The 14,842-nt window shown below is 39.0% G+C and overlaps 1 protein-coding gene across 13 annotated transcripts in view; it reads left to right on the top strand.

Moving 5' to 3' along the window:
- Positions 1-14,842, top strand: part of Bcas3 (BCAS3 microtubule associated cell migration factor) — a 525,475-nt gene that overhangs the window by 65,911 nt on the left and 444,722 nt on the right. For all 13 annotated transcript variants that reach the window (XM_070027089.1, XM_070027084.1, XM_070027086.1 and 10 more), the window contains exon 7: positions 3,932-4,004. In XM_070027089.1, coding sequence (XP_069883190.1) covers positions 3,932-4,004 — 73 coding nt within the window. The remainder of the gene's footprint in view (positions 1-3,931; positions 4,005-14,842) is intronic.

Below are 14,842 nucleotides of genomic sequence, written 5' to 3'. Positions count from 1 at the left end.
TGTCCCTAAGCTTTTCAGCTCAAGGCGAACGCTCTACCGCTTGAGCCACAGCGCCACTTCCGGCTTTTTCTGTTTATGTGGTGCTGAGGAATCGAACCCTGGGCCTCAGGCATGCAAGGCAAGTACTCTACCACTGAGCCACCTTCCCAGCCCCACCTTGAGACTATTATCTCCAGTTAACTACTCAAAAACCAGAAGGGGAGCTGTGACTCAAAGTGGTAGAGAGCTACCCTGTGCAAAATTGCTCAGGGACAGGGCGCTGGTCCTGAGTTCAAGCCTTGAGCAAAACAGATCAGGGACAGCCCCCATGTTTTGAGTTCTGTCTGCCTGACTGACCAAAAGACAAAAACAAAAATAAAAAACAAGCCCAGTAAACATTGCCACCAAGAACAGGCCTACTAAGTTCCTTAAGTTCCATATCCTTGTTTAACTGAATCACCATGAGAAGCCCAAAACAAACAGGTCATTTCTCATCCTTATACTCTATTCATATGTCATTCACTTTTCAAAAGTTTGCCTCAGCCTAATCCATTGTTTATGCTGACTCCTGAAACCTTTGACTGTCGTCCTCTTTTTTTGGTGGGGGGGGGGGAGGTCTGGTCATGGGGCCTGAACTCTGGGCCTGGGCACTGTCCCTCAGCTCTTCAGCTCAAGGCTGGCGCTCTACCACTTGTGCCACAGCTCTACTTCCGGCTTTTTTTCTGCTTATGTGGTGCTGAGGAATCGAACCCAGGGCCTCATGCATGCAAGGCAAGCGCTGTACCACTGTTCCACCTTCCCAGACTGTCTTCCTCTTGAAAGTATTTCTCCATCATATGCAAAATCCTGTTTCTTCAAGTTTCTGTCTAATGCTTTTTCCTTTTTTTTCCTTGAAGTCTTTGTTTGAATTTTTCAAAAGGATATATTTATCCCATGCTTTAGTCCGCTCTTTGATCATTTTTAGGTCCAGTTGTTCAGAGTAGTAAGATCTTGACCTTTTTTCTTGTGGTTTTTTGGTACTTTCTGCAGCCTGTGTATTTTCTTATTTCTTCTTTCTCATCTCCTTGTCTACTACATTCCTGTCTTTTCTGTTTCAAAGATCAGCCTATATTTTCCTGTTTGGGTAAGAACAAATGAGTGGACTATTCAATTCATAATGAAGATTATTTTATAGGTAATTCAGTGAGAAAAACAGAATTTTATAGCATGTAAAGAATTGAGAATATAAAATTCTACATACAAAATTTATTGATATTATAAACCAAACTTTCTGGGTAAGATTTAGACACATAATTTTGACTATACCTTGAGGAAATTTATTAGCAAAATGGAGAAACTGTCCAAACCTATTATAAAGAATATTAGTAAAAAGATGAAACAATAGTTTAAATTTAGTTTTTCAGTGGAATCCTTCTGGAAAGAATTTTCTCAGTAAAAATTTATTAATAAGAAGAGTATGCTTGTGTGAAGTGTTCATATCCAAGGCGCTATTCTCAACTTCAAAAGAGTAGAAGGAGAAAATTTCATAATCAGATGGATTTGTATTTGCTTCTGGATCTGCTCTTGGACCTATGTTGAAGCTGTTTCTATTTGACATCTTAAAATTGTTGAGGCAGATTTATGAGCTTAAGCGGTTTGGTTTAAATGACTTTACAATGTTGTGTATAGTGAGGGATATTATTTAACATTTTCTGACAACCAAACTGTTTTGAATTTTGTTGAGTGGTAGAGGAGTTGGTGACTTGGTGGACAAGCCCATTTTCATTACTTTAATTGTGTGATTTATTAGGATTTTAAGCTTTTTATAAATGTTTTAGTGTTATAGGACAGAATTAAAAGGATTTAGAATAAAAGGAGTTTAACAAAAGGACTTTGCAACAGGATTGAAATAGTTTTTATATTTGATGGATTTGGCTAGCCGCTTTTCATTTCAATCATCATGGTACATTCTGTTAAATGCTGTAGAACAGGTGTGTATAACGTCATTCTCTCTATTGTACATGCAAATAAACACACAATTTTATATATAAAAAGTTAATCCTCTACAATTTGGAGGATTACATTATAGGAGGGTGATGACTCCATTAGGCATCATGAAGAGTATGTGCTACTATTTATACTGCATTAAAGAGCAAGTTAATAGCTACACTATTTATGAGATTGTACAGTTTTTTATAATCATACTTGAAGAATTGTATTTAGGCAGACCATCCCCAATAAAATTATTTAAAGGAGGTTAAATTTGAACACTGTTTTCCTACTCTGAAATTACAATATTCTGTATTGTGAGGGAGCATGCCTCAAATAAAATGTAGGGTTTGGTAATATTTCTTCATTATAAACTCTGTCTTTCAGGCTTACATGAATTTTTGTAGTAGGTATTTTTATTTATTTATTTATTTTGGTCGGTCGTGCAGCTTGAACTCTGGGCTTGGGCGCAGTCCCTGCACTCTTCAGCTCAAGGTGAGCGCGCTCTACCGCTTGAGCCACAGCAGCACTTCCAAGGTATATTTTTGTCTAGGTGGGGTTTCTGTCTTTTGTTTTCAAAATTTGCTTTTATGAATATCTAGTTTAAGTTTTTAGGAAGTTCCTGTGGCCGACCTACCAGTAAAATCTGCAGGAACAGTTAGTAGAAAGTAATGGAGTTCTTCATTTAGCTTTGAGAAGAGCCAAACAATCAAGCCATTATTGTTAGTATTAATTGCATTTTAAAAACTTGAAGTTTCATTCATTAAAATATCAGATTGATATGTCATATACAGGCACAAACCATAGAGACCTTGTAAAGACCAGGAAGTAGAAGGAAACTGGTATTGTTAAAGGTGAAGGTGAAATATGTAGAATGAAGAATTGGACTTGCATAGATGAAGTTCAATTATAATTAATTTGGAACATAAATATTATCAGCGTTAGGCAAGTTAATTTTTAACTTGTGCTTGGATCAAAAGTCATATTGTTAATTGTGAAATTGGATTTATAGCTGGGGTAGCAACATGCAAACAGTATTAAAGTATGTTTGAACAAACATGTTCTTTTTACTTTACTGAGTTGCTTTCCTTTTGATCTTGAACATTCTTTGTGTGTGTGTGTGTGTGTGTGTGTGTGTGTGTGTGTGTGTGTGTGTGTGTGTGTGTGTGTGTGCATGTGCACCTGTACTGTGGCTTGAACTCAAGGTTTGGGCTCTATCCCTTAGCTTTTTTCTGATAAAGTCTGGCACTCTGTCACTTGAACCATAGCTCCACCTATTTTTTTTTAATTTAGTTTTTGGTGATTAATTAAAGATAAAAGTCTCTCTTATTAAAGACAGGGTCTCATGGACTTTTCTTCCTAGGTGTTACCTTGAGCCACAATTCTTCACCTCTCAGCTCCTGAGTAGCTAGGATTAAAGATGTGAGCTATCAGTATCTATGTATCTTAAGCTACATTTACTTTACCTAATTAGTTTGCAAGAGAGCATGTTGCTTTTGTTGTTGATCACATAGAGACTGAAAATTTTTTCTAATGTTAGTTTAGTGTGCTTAATGTTTATAATAGTTATTTTAATTTTTAACTTTCTTATTCACTTAACTGTTAAAAATAGTGAATGAATTTCTCCTGTATACACATATTTTTGTATATATAGAAAGTATATATATATGTGTGTGTATATATAGATACACACACACACACACACACACACACACACACACACACACACACACACACACACACACACACACACACACACACACACACACACACACACACACACACACACACACACACACACACACACACACACACACACACACACACACACACACACAACACTGATGCTTGCTCCCAGGGCATTGCGTATGCTATACCACTTAGCACCACCAGCCCTGTTGTAAGTAATTTGAAAATTGAAAATAATGTGAGATATACAAAAAAACTTCTCAAAATTTACATTTTGTTTTATGTTCTCTAACAGGTGCTCAAAAGTGTGATAGTTTTGCAGAAAAAAGACCTCTTCTTGGTGTTTGTAAGAGTGCTGGATCTTCAGGGTAAGGAAATTCACTGAATCATCTATTACAGATTTGTAACATTCCAGATGGAGAAAATTGGTATCTTCAAATCTATGTAGATGTAAGCCGGGCGCTGGTGGCTCACGCCTGTAATCCTAGCTACTCAGGAGGCTGAGATCTGAGGATCGAGGTTCAAAAGCCAGCCCGGGCAGGAAAGACCATGAGACTCCTATCTCCAATAAACCACCAGAAAACCGGAAGTGGCGCTGTAGCTCAAGTGGTAGAGCACTTGCCTTGAGCTGAAGAGCTGAGGGACAGCGCCTAGGCCCAGAGTTCAAGCCCCACGACCGACAAAAAAAAAAAAAAAAAAAAAATCTATGTAGATGTAATATTGTACTTTCATAGAGAAAAAAGGAATTAAGCGTTTTCTGTATCATGTTCCTAAATTTTAATTTCTGCCACTGTCTTTTCATATTCAGAATGATAGCAGAAGGCAAATAGATCTTGGAAGCCAGCTCAGGTGGCTCACACCTGTAATCCTAACTCGTTAAGAGGCTGAGGTTTGAAAATCTTGATTTGAAGCAGGCCCTGGCAGAAAAGTTCTCTTGAGACTCTCCTCCAGTTAACCACATAAAAAATGGAAGTGGTGTTGTGGCTCAAGTGTTACTAGCATGTTACTCTTGAGCACAGAGGCTTAGGGACAGCTTCTAGGCCATGAGTTCAAACACCACTACCTACAAAAAAAAAAATCTAGGAGTAGATAACAATGTTTCCTTGAATTACTATTATTGTGCTGGGTTCCCATAGCTACTCAGGAAGCTGAGATCAGAGGATCAAGGAGAACCAAATCCTCAAGACCTTTATATCCACTTAACCAAAAAAATTGCCAGAATTGGAGGTGGGCTCAGATTGGCACCAGTTATGAGCAAAAAAGCTGAGCAAGAATGCAAGGTCTGGAGTTTAGTTCCTAGCACTGGCATTCACATATACCCATGTGCACATGCATGCACACACACATGCACACACACACATTTTAAAGAAAAGGCACCCAGGCCCTAGTGGCTCAAAACTGTAATCCTAGCTACTCAGGAGGCTGAGATCTGAGGATCGCCATTTAAAGCCAGCACAGGCAGGAAAGTTCGTGAGACTCTTTTCTCCAATTGAAACCAGAAGTGGTGCTGTGGCTTAAGTGGTAGAGAGCTCACCTTGAGCTGAAGAGCCCAGGGACAGCATCCAAGCCCAGAGTTCAAGCCCCACAACCAACCAAAAAAAAAAAAAAATGTAAAAATGACTATTTTCATTGTGAGAAGTCTTTTTTAGTTTATGTGTTTCTATAGTAACTTATGATTTTTTTAAACTTTAGATTGGAAGTTATTACTGTTTGTGACAGTGATGTTATTTCATCATTTAACAAAAATTTTTGTTAGTAGTATGCAAGTATTGATACTATAGCATGTATGTATTTGAGACTTGTACAAAATATTACATGGATATCTTTTATCCCTTATTATAATAGTATGAAGAAGTACTCTTCTCATATTAGAAAATCTAAGTAGAAAGAGTGTAGTTGTGGATTCAAACCCAAGCAGCCATATTCTTAATTCCATTCTGGCTACTTTTGTACTTTTTTTTTTTGTCGGCCATGGGGCTTGAACTCTGGGCCTGGGCGCTGTCCCTCAGCTCTTCAGCTCAAGGCGAGCACTCTACCACTTGAGCTACTGTGCCACTTCCGGTTTTCTGGTGGTTTTATTGGAGATGGGAGTCTCATGGTCTCTCCTGCCTGGGCTGGCTTTGAACCTCGATCCTCAGATCTCACCTTCCTGAGTAGCTAGGATTACAGGCGTGAGCCACCAGCGCCCGGCTTTACTTTTGTACTTTTGAGTTGGCCGTAGACTAAGAGGAGGCATTATAATTTGCCATGATGTCAGATGTTTTCTTTACTTTCTCCTTATATAAAACCAGATTAAAATTATTCTGAATGGCTTATATTGAATTAGTCAATCAAGTTGTTAGTGTTCCCTTCCCCCGCCCCCCACCGCTCTTTTCTTTGTTAGTGTTCCCTTCCCCCGCCCCCCACCGCTCTTTTCTTTGTTATGTTTACCTTCTAGTAACATCACAATGGTCTATATAAGTCATGTAATTTGCAGTTGGTGGAACAGCAGTCCAAGGTTCCTGTTTATGGCATCCTTTCAATGTAACTCCATTTTCTTTAGGACAAGAATTTGAGATCTCAAATGGTTATAGTTAGTTCATCTCCTTTTCTTGAAATCTTAGCTCCAAGGAACATTTTACAAATGATACGGTTTTATTAGTAAGGCAGGTGAACAAAATGTGTATTGGGCTGGTATCTAATACTCTGCCAAATGCTTTCATTGTTTCTATTTCATTGAGATCATGGGACTTTGGAAAGGGGGAAAATGTGTTAATGATATGGTATGTTTAGATCATGAATTCTTGTTTGAAATACATTTCTCCCAGGTGTAAGTTTTTGCTTGGAGGTAGGTATTTGTTAAGAGAATTTGCTATGTATAGAGGACCATGCCAGCTTTGGGCTAAGGATTTAAAAGCATGAAAATCAGATTCCTTTCTCCCAAGGAATAAGAATGTTACTGAAACCAAAAGTATGTAATGTAAAAAATAAACATGAGCCATGCACTGGTGGCTCATGCTTGTAATCCTAGCTACTCAGGAGGCTGAGATCTGAGGATCATGGATTGAAACCAGGCCTGGGTAGGAAAGTTGGTGAGTCTCTTGTCTCTCATTAAGCACTAAGAGTCAGAAATTGAGCTGAGGCTCAAGTGGTAGAGTGCTTGCCTTGAGCACAAATGCCCAGGGACAGCGCCCAGGCCCAGAGCTCAAGCCTTAGGCCTGGGGGAAAAAAAAGTCAAAGTATTTTGAGAACTTAAGATTTTATTGTAATATGTAAAGTTTTACTTTAATAAACCCAATACTGCCTTATGAAAGGAGGGATAAATTGGTTTGAAAAGAATTCCAGTTCTTCCTTTTTTTTTTTTAATGGGTTGTGGGGCTGTTAGGCTCGAATTTGAGGCCCCCCGAGCGACCCCCAGAGACTACGACCAATGCAAACACCAAAAGAGTTGTTTATTTGCAAGCTTGAGCCTGGACCCACAATCCTCACTGGTGACACAGCGTGTCAGAGTTGTAGCCCCGACCACATGTTCAGTAGGGTTCTTTTAGGGTTTCCAGCAAATAGGAGGAGATTGAAGGTTTGCGGACTTCTACATAATTGGTCAGCAATTGGTCAGCATTTCGCGGGCAAATTTCAGGGTAAGCTCATTGGTTAGGGGCATAATCATTTCCAATAAGGGTAGGGGCTTTCCTACTTAGTAGTTAGAGGATTGGTTAAATCATACATAGCAAGCAGATCATTGGTTAGGATACATAAGACTAACCATAGGAATGCAGGCAACAATATATTTTTTAGCTGTTTATGACCCTACAGCTGTTTTTTCCAGGAATTTGACCAACCTGTCCATTTTCCAGTAATTGGGGTCATGTTTCTCAACCCTTATCTAACTGGGTTGCGAGGGGTTATAATTGGAGTTTCGATTGTGGGTTTTTCGAGAACTTTTCTAGAAACTGTTTTTTCCAATAAGTGTTTTTGTCCCTTAAGTTTAACCTGCAGTCAGTTTTACAGGAGATGATGACTTGCTTTTAGAATGGAGTTAGCTTAGTCCTTCAGGGCCTGAACTCTAGGCTTGGGTGCTATCCCTCAGCTCTTCAGCTCAAGTCTAGCGTTGTACTACTTCTGCCTTTTTCTGCTTATTGGTGCTGAGAAATTGAACCCAGGGCCTCAGGCATTCAAGGCAAGCACTCTACCACTGAGCCATCTTCCCAGCCCCAGTGCCTCCTATTTTATCCTTAGAAGTTAACAAGTTTTACTTAACCTGAAATATAAAACCTAGGCATTGATAAAAGTAATTAATTTGACGTTTATTTTGGCATAGGGTTCGTACTGGTACTTGAGCTCAGTGCCTTGAGCTCTCACTTGGCTTTTTGCTCATAGCTTGTGCTCTACCACTTGAACCACACTTTTTTTTCCCTTCACTAGTTAATTGAAGATTTAGTTTTGAGGATTTTTCCTTCCCAGTCTAGCTTCAAATTTTGACGGTCCGGGGGCCTGAACTCTGGGCCTGGGCGCTGTCCCTCAGCTCTTCAACTCAAGGCTAGCGCTCTCAGAGTGCCACTTCCAGCTTTTTTTTTTTTGTTTTGTATTGTTTTGCTTATGTGGTGCTGAGGAATCGAACCCAGGGCTTCATGCATGAGAGGCAAGCGCTCTACCACTGAGCCACCTTCCCAGCCCTAGCTTCAAATTTTGATCCTCAAATGTCAGCCTTCTATGTGGGAATGCATGTGTGAATCAGTGGCGCCCAGTTTAGCTTTTGAATTTTAAGAATCAGAAAAGTTATTTTTGTCAAATTGGTGAAAGACCCCAGTTCATGCTTGCCCACTAGGACAGCTGCCACCCATCCCCCGCGAAACTATGCCAAGAAGGGTGAGGCAGGTTACGACGGTCAGTGGTCAGGCCGCTAAATAAAACGACAGGCCTCTGAGTCATTGCCTGTGGGGCAGGCATTGTGTCGTCCCTAGGCCACCCAACCTGCTGGCCAACCCCTCCCTTCCCGTAAAACTAAGCCCCCATCAAAAGGGGCAAGTCCAGGCATGTCAGCTAACCCGCTGGCCTGACTCAACCTGACCAATCCCCTCCTTAAGCATGATTCAAAATTAACCAATCAACACCCTGTAACCAGGCATCTCGCTTCTGTAACCTTGCTTCTGCTGCCCATAAAAGAGGGTGCTTTCATGTGCCCCAGCGCGCAAGTCTCCCGATAGACTTGTCGCCCCGGGTACCCGTGTGTCCGGACAGGTTCTCAGCCACCGACCCGAACCTTGTGGATCTCGAGGTCCTGTGCACCTGGGAGCCTGGGCATGCCCGAATAAACCTCTTGCTGATTGCATCCGCACAAGTGGTCTCGTTGTTCCTTGGGAGAGGGTCTCTCTAGATCGAAAGGCACCCCACCCTGTCGGGGGTCTTTCATTGGTAAATACTAAAATAATAAGTGACCATTAAACAATAAGCTTAAATGCTCCTGGTGGGAACAAACCAATTTTAATAGCTAAATATGAGTAAGTATTTAATATCAAAATTAAAGGCTATTCATTCAATTGAACACAGTTATTTTCTCTTATTGATATAAACCACCTATAGTATGGGACACAGACTATGTGTAGACTGATATTTGGGATAACAGGGATGAGCCCAGGGCTGTGTACATGCTCTGCCACTGAGGTATATCCCAGCCAAAGCTGTAGTTTTTCAGGTGGTGGATAAACACAGTGTTTTGGTTCTGTAGAGGGAGTGAACAAGCTTTAAACTTTTGTCTAAAGTTTAATTATGTTCATTAATTAGATAATAGGTTATATGGCTTTTCTTTGTCATGAAATATACTGTAGTCCTAACATGGATTTCCTTGCATGTTCAATTTTGGCTGATTTTTATTATGTTGTATTTGTGTAGTCTTATGGAATCACAGACTAGACTAGTACTACTTCTGCAGTCATCAGCCAAAATGAGCCATGCCATTCTACCAAGTTTTTCTGCTCTCAGATAAGAGCTTTTCCAGTAGTTTCTTGCCATGCAATTCAAGTATCAAATCTTGTGCTTGACCTTCCCTCTGTTATGTTCCAGGCATTTTGTTGGTATTCTGGATCTTCTTAAAGCATGGTCCTTGGCTTTTTAAAGGATGGGTTTATATATCTTGGGTATAGAATTTATTCTGAGGGAGGCCAAATTCGTATAAAGGTTTTTAATGAGTTAGGGCAACATATTAGGTGATCCAATGTGAATCTGAAATATTTCTAGATCCAAGAATTTTTTTTTTTTTTTTTTGGGTCTGGTCATGGGGCCTGAACTCTGGGCCTGGGCGCTGTCCCTCAGCTCTTCAGCTCAAGGCTAGCGCTCTACCACTTGAGCCACAGTGCCACTTTCGGCTTTTTTCTTTTTGCTTATGTGGTGCTGAGGAATCGAACCCAGGGCCTCAGGCATGCAAGGCAAGCACTCTATCACTGAGCCACCTTCCCAGCCCCAGGTCCAAGCATTTTGGATAAGGGATACTCTAGGGAAATCTTAATGAAATAAGATGACATTACTATTAATTCCTTACTATTTTTTTTTCTTATGTGGCTTAGTGATAGTCTTTTTTTGTTTGCTTGTTTGTTTGTTAATGGGGCTTGATCTCTGGGCTTCAGCACTGTTCCTCAGCTTTTCAGCTCAAGGCTAGGGCTCTACCACTTGAGCCATAGTGCCACTTCTCTTATTGGAGATAAGATTCTCATGGACTTTTCCTGCCCAGGCTGGCTTTGAACTGTGATCCTCAGATCTCAGTCTCCTGAGTAGCTAGGATTACAGGTGAGAGCCATTGGCGCCTGGCAGAGATAGTCTTGACTTATCTCAAGATCAACACTGATTTTAGTCACCAAGTGCCACTAGGATGTGTATGTAGCACTTTTGTTTTTAACCAATCTTACTTAGTTAGTCACTTATGACAATTTTTTATTTTTAATGTGGGACTATGGTAGAAAGCCAGCACATTACATACTTGTCTTACATTTAGTGTAATTTTAAAACATGCAGGAGACAAGTCTTAATAGGAGGCAAAATTGATGTGCTAACAGAAACTAATATCTATACTGTTATTATAAAATTAAGACATGGGAATCTTGTTTACATGTTTGTTTAAAATATAAATTTTGAATTGTGGACATATTTATGTGGTATGCACAAATGGCCTACCAATTACATGTTGGTCACCAAACAGAAAGAATGTTAGTTTTATATTTTAAGGAATGCATTATTTACTATAATAGGATACAAGAATTCCTGAAAATCTATGCTGTTAATGTCCTGGATGGAATCATATAATGTTATCAAACTGAGTAATTTGATAAGAGTCTATACATAATAAAATGTGTAGGAGCTGGAATGTTATTTGGGAGCAAGAAATGTCAACAGAACTATGACTCACATAAAAGATGTCACTATGGGGGTTGAGAAGGTGGCTCAGTGGTAGAGCGCGTGCCTTGCATGCATGAGGCCCTGGGTTTGATTCCTCAGCACCACATAAGCAAAAAGAAAAAAGCCAGAAGTGGTGCTGTGGCTCAAGTGGTAGAGCGCTAGCCTTGAGCTGAAGAGCTGAGGGACAGTGCCCAGGCCCAGAGTTCAGGCCCCACAACCAAATCCCCCACTCCCCCAACCCCCCAAAAAAAGATGTCACTATGACTTCTGGTAGATTCGGTGTACTTGAAGTTAGTAAGGGTTTTGCAAACATGTTCTCATTTTTCTGCATGCCTTCCAAGGGTTAAACATAGCCAGAAGCCAAGGGCTGCATTTTTTTTTTTTTTAGTTGGTCGTGGGTCTTGAACTCTGGGCCTGAGTGTGTCCCTATGCTCTTCACCTCAAGGTGAGCACTCTACCACTTGAGCCACAGCACAACTTTGGGTTTTTCTGGTGGTTTATTGGAGATAAGAGTGTCATGGAATTTCCTGCCAGGGCTGGCTCTGAAGTATCATCCTCAGATCTCAGCTGCCTGAGTAGCTAGGATTACAAGCGTGAGCTTCCAGAGCTGGCCAAAGGACTGCATTCTGCAGGTTGAAAAAAGCCAGTGATTTTGTCCACATGGTCATCTCCCAAGGAAATGAATGATTGTAGAAAATGCTGAGTACATTGTTCTACCAAATTTTATACTAAAACTGACACATAGTTTTGTTAAAAATTTATGCATGTTATAATTAGACCAGTAATTCAAATACAAAATTAGTACATTAAAAATGAAATGTTAATACTCATAAATGTACTAGTGCATCAAAGATTGATCTTAGCCTATAAGGTGAAGGTGCTCTGAAGGACTGGGAAATATATGTCTGATAAATATTTTTGTGTTGGAGCTGTCTCTGTTAGTTATATTACTGTTGTCATTGTAATTTGAGGGTAAAGGTAACACAGAAATGGAGCCAAGCAACTTTACTTTGTACATGGAAGCCACTCCCTGGCCAGTCCAGAACAACTATATAGCTTTATGAATAAACTCAGAATATCAGCACCACCATCCATCCAGTCCATAAAATGTGAAAAGTAAAGTGTTGTTATTATTTTAAGCCAATGTGATTCCTACTACACAAATTTAAACACTTTTTCTGTTTATCCAAATTTAAATCACTTTTTCATTTTACAATCAGTACCTCTCATACCCTAAATAAATATCATTTAAAGTTAGTGGCCTTTATCTCTTCCAATTTTACTATGGCGTTACATAGGCGCGATTCCAGTTTCTTCCCTTGATATGTGCTATTTACATGCACAAAAATTTGTTAATACAGGTAGGCTTGTTGTAATTATGTGGACTCTGCTTGTTTTCTTCTAGTTTTAATTAGTTAATCTTTTGGTGGTTGTCAGGATTGAACTCAGAGCCTGGGCACTGTCCCTGACCTCTTTTGCTCAAGGCTAATGAACTTTGAGTCACAACTCCACTTCCAGTTTGTTTTTTTTTTCCAACCCTCCCTGTACTTCCAGTTTTTGAATGGTTAATTTGAGATGAGAATCTCAGAGGAATTTTCTGCTAGGGCTGGCTTCAAATCCTGATCCTCAAGTCTCAGCCTTCTGAGTAGCTACAATTACAGAATGCATTATGTATGGTTTTATTTAGCTGAATATTGATGGCCACCTTATGCACATTATTTATATATATGTGTGTGTATATGCATATATATATATATATAGAGAGAGAGAGAGAGAGAGAGACAGACAGACAGACAGACAGACAGAGAGATCATGTTTCCTAGACCGGCCTTGAACTTTCATTAGGTGTCAACCTGGGCTTTTATTTTGCTTCAACCTTCTGAGTCGCTAGGATACAGGATCATGGCTCCATACCTGGCCCACATTTTTATACAATCATAGAGAGAGCTGAAAGCTTAGGTCAGTTATCATCTGCTGTTAACAGATGTCAAAATCTTAGTTTCAGCCTTAGGTTTTATATCAGAGAATGGTCATGTCATAGCTTGTTACTATCACAAAATATCACAAATGAGACAATTTTTACAGTCCACAGGTAGCAAATTCCAAAGTCAAGGTGGTGGTATGTTCTGTGTCTGCTGGGAGCCTGGTATCATTGCCTCTTATTTCCAGCAAGGCCCAGAGTTGTCCTCTCTGACTTTAGAGAGTCTCTGCTACTCTACCAAATGTTCTACTACTGAGTCACAAGACTTAATCCTATTTTGAGGGCTCTGTCATCAGGACTTCATACCCTTCCAAAGAATGTGGAATGTGGTGGTGCTTACCTGTAATTCCAGCCTTTACCAACTAGGAGTGGGATATGAAATGAAGGTTAGGAGTATAATGATCTGAGGCCTTCCCAGGTCCAAAACAAAAACAACACAAGAGACTCCTTGTGATAAATAACTTAAAGCAAAGAGGATTGGGGACATGGTTCCTGAGTTTGTAACCTCGGTATTGTCAAAAAAGAACAAGTAACACTTCTTTTAATACTAGCACTCGTGATTAGATTTCAAAATAGAAATTTTAAGAATGTTTTTAAACCATAGCAGCTAGTAAAAAAATAAGAAAGTATTTGTGACAGTTTTCTTTTATATTATTTAGTCTAAATTTGTTAAGAACAAATTGGCTATACATTTATTTAAATGGGAATATCTCTAGCCATTTTCTATTGTATATGTTTCATGTAGCACTGTTATAAAGGTATATTTTCACTAGTTACTATTTTTAATCTAATATCTTAATATAGTACTGTACCTAAGTATTGTTATTTTATTGGGGAATGGTAGTTTATATTTCCTAGAACCTCATATGTATGTGTGTGTACAGTTAACATATATATATATGTATATTTGTGTGTGTGTGTGTATATATATATATATATATATATATATATATATATATATATATATATATATATTTCCAGTTTCTGCAGACAAAGATGTGCCCATATCTTTATTGAGGCATAATTGAAACATGATTAACTGTACATACTTAAAGAGTACAGTTTGATAAATTTTGATATCTGTATATAGCCATGAAGCCATCACTCCAATCAAGATAATGAGCATATCCATCACCCACAATAGTTTTCTCAGGCCTTGTTGTAATGTGTCCTTGTCTCTCTCTCAATAAGAGAAATGTGTTTGAATATAATAAGTCTGAGTAACTGAAATTATCAACTTGTAATAAACTTTGAGATTCTTTATCTTCTAGCTTCAAGTAACTTCGTTATAGAATTAGAATACAAAAATAAGAATTTTAGGTTTTTCTTCTGCTGTGCAACTTGACAACCTTTTAAAAAGCAAACCTTTTCCGTCTAGAACCAGTTCATAAAAGTACTAAAGAGCTTGCCATTTCACTGTGTAATCATTTCAAAACAACAGTTTTTTAAGCCACCAAAAAGGATGCAGTCTTGACATATAAATAGAAAACAGATTGAGTTTTTGGCTGATATTGCTATACTGGTTTAAATGTTGGTTCAGTCAACTTCAGGCTTAGATTACAAGATTTGCAAATTAAAGGAAAACCAAAGGGGAAAGAACATCTGCATAGGTTCTGACTTTGTGGAATTCCATACAGGCACGCTTATTCTCCTTGTGGAACAGGGCATGTGCACAATGAATAACCCTGAAAAGGATCACTGTTGTGTTGTGATTATCTTAAAGATGCAATTGAGGTAGACAGGCAATTCATTATGGAGAACCATGACGGTTTCCAAATGACTTGTTTTTGAGGCATAATTTGGAAGGTTTTTTTTTTTTTGGTGTTGTTGAGACAGAGCCTCTTTATGTTGTCCAGGATT

Source organism: Dipodomys merriami, unplaced genomic scaffold (assembly GCF_024711535.1).
Source record: "Dipodomys merriami isolate MVZ:Mamm:240054 unplaced genomic scaffold, mDipMer1.0.p SCAF_19, whole genome shotgun sequence".
NCBI classification, from domain to species: domain Eukaryota; kingdom Metazoa; phylum Chordata; class Mammalia; order Rodentia; family Heteromyidae; genus Dipodomys; species Dipodomys merriami.
This window is presented reverse-complemented; position numbering and strand designations above follow the sequence as displayed.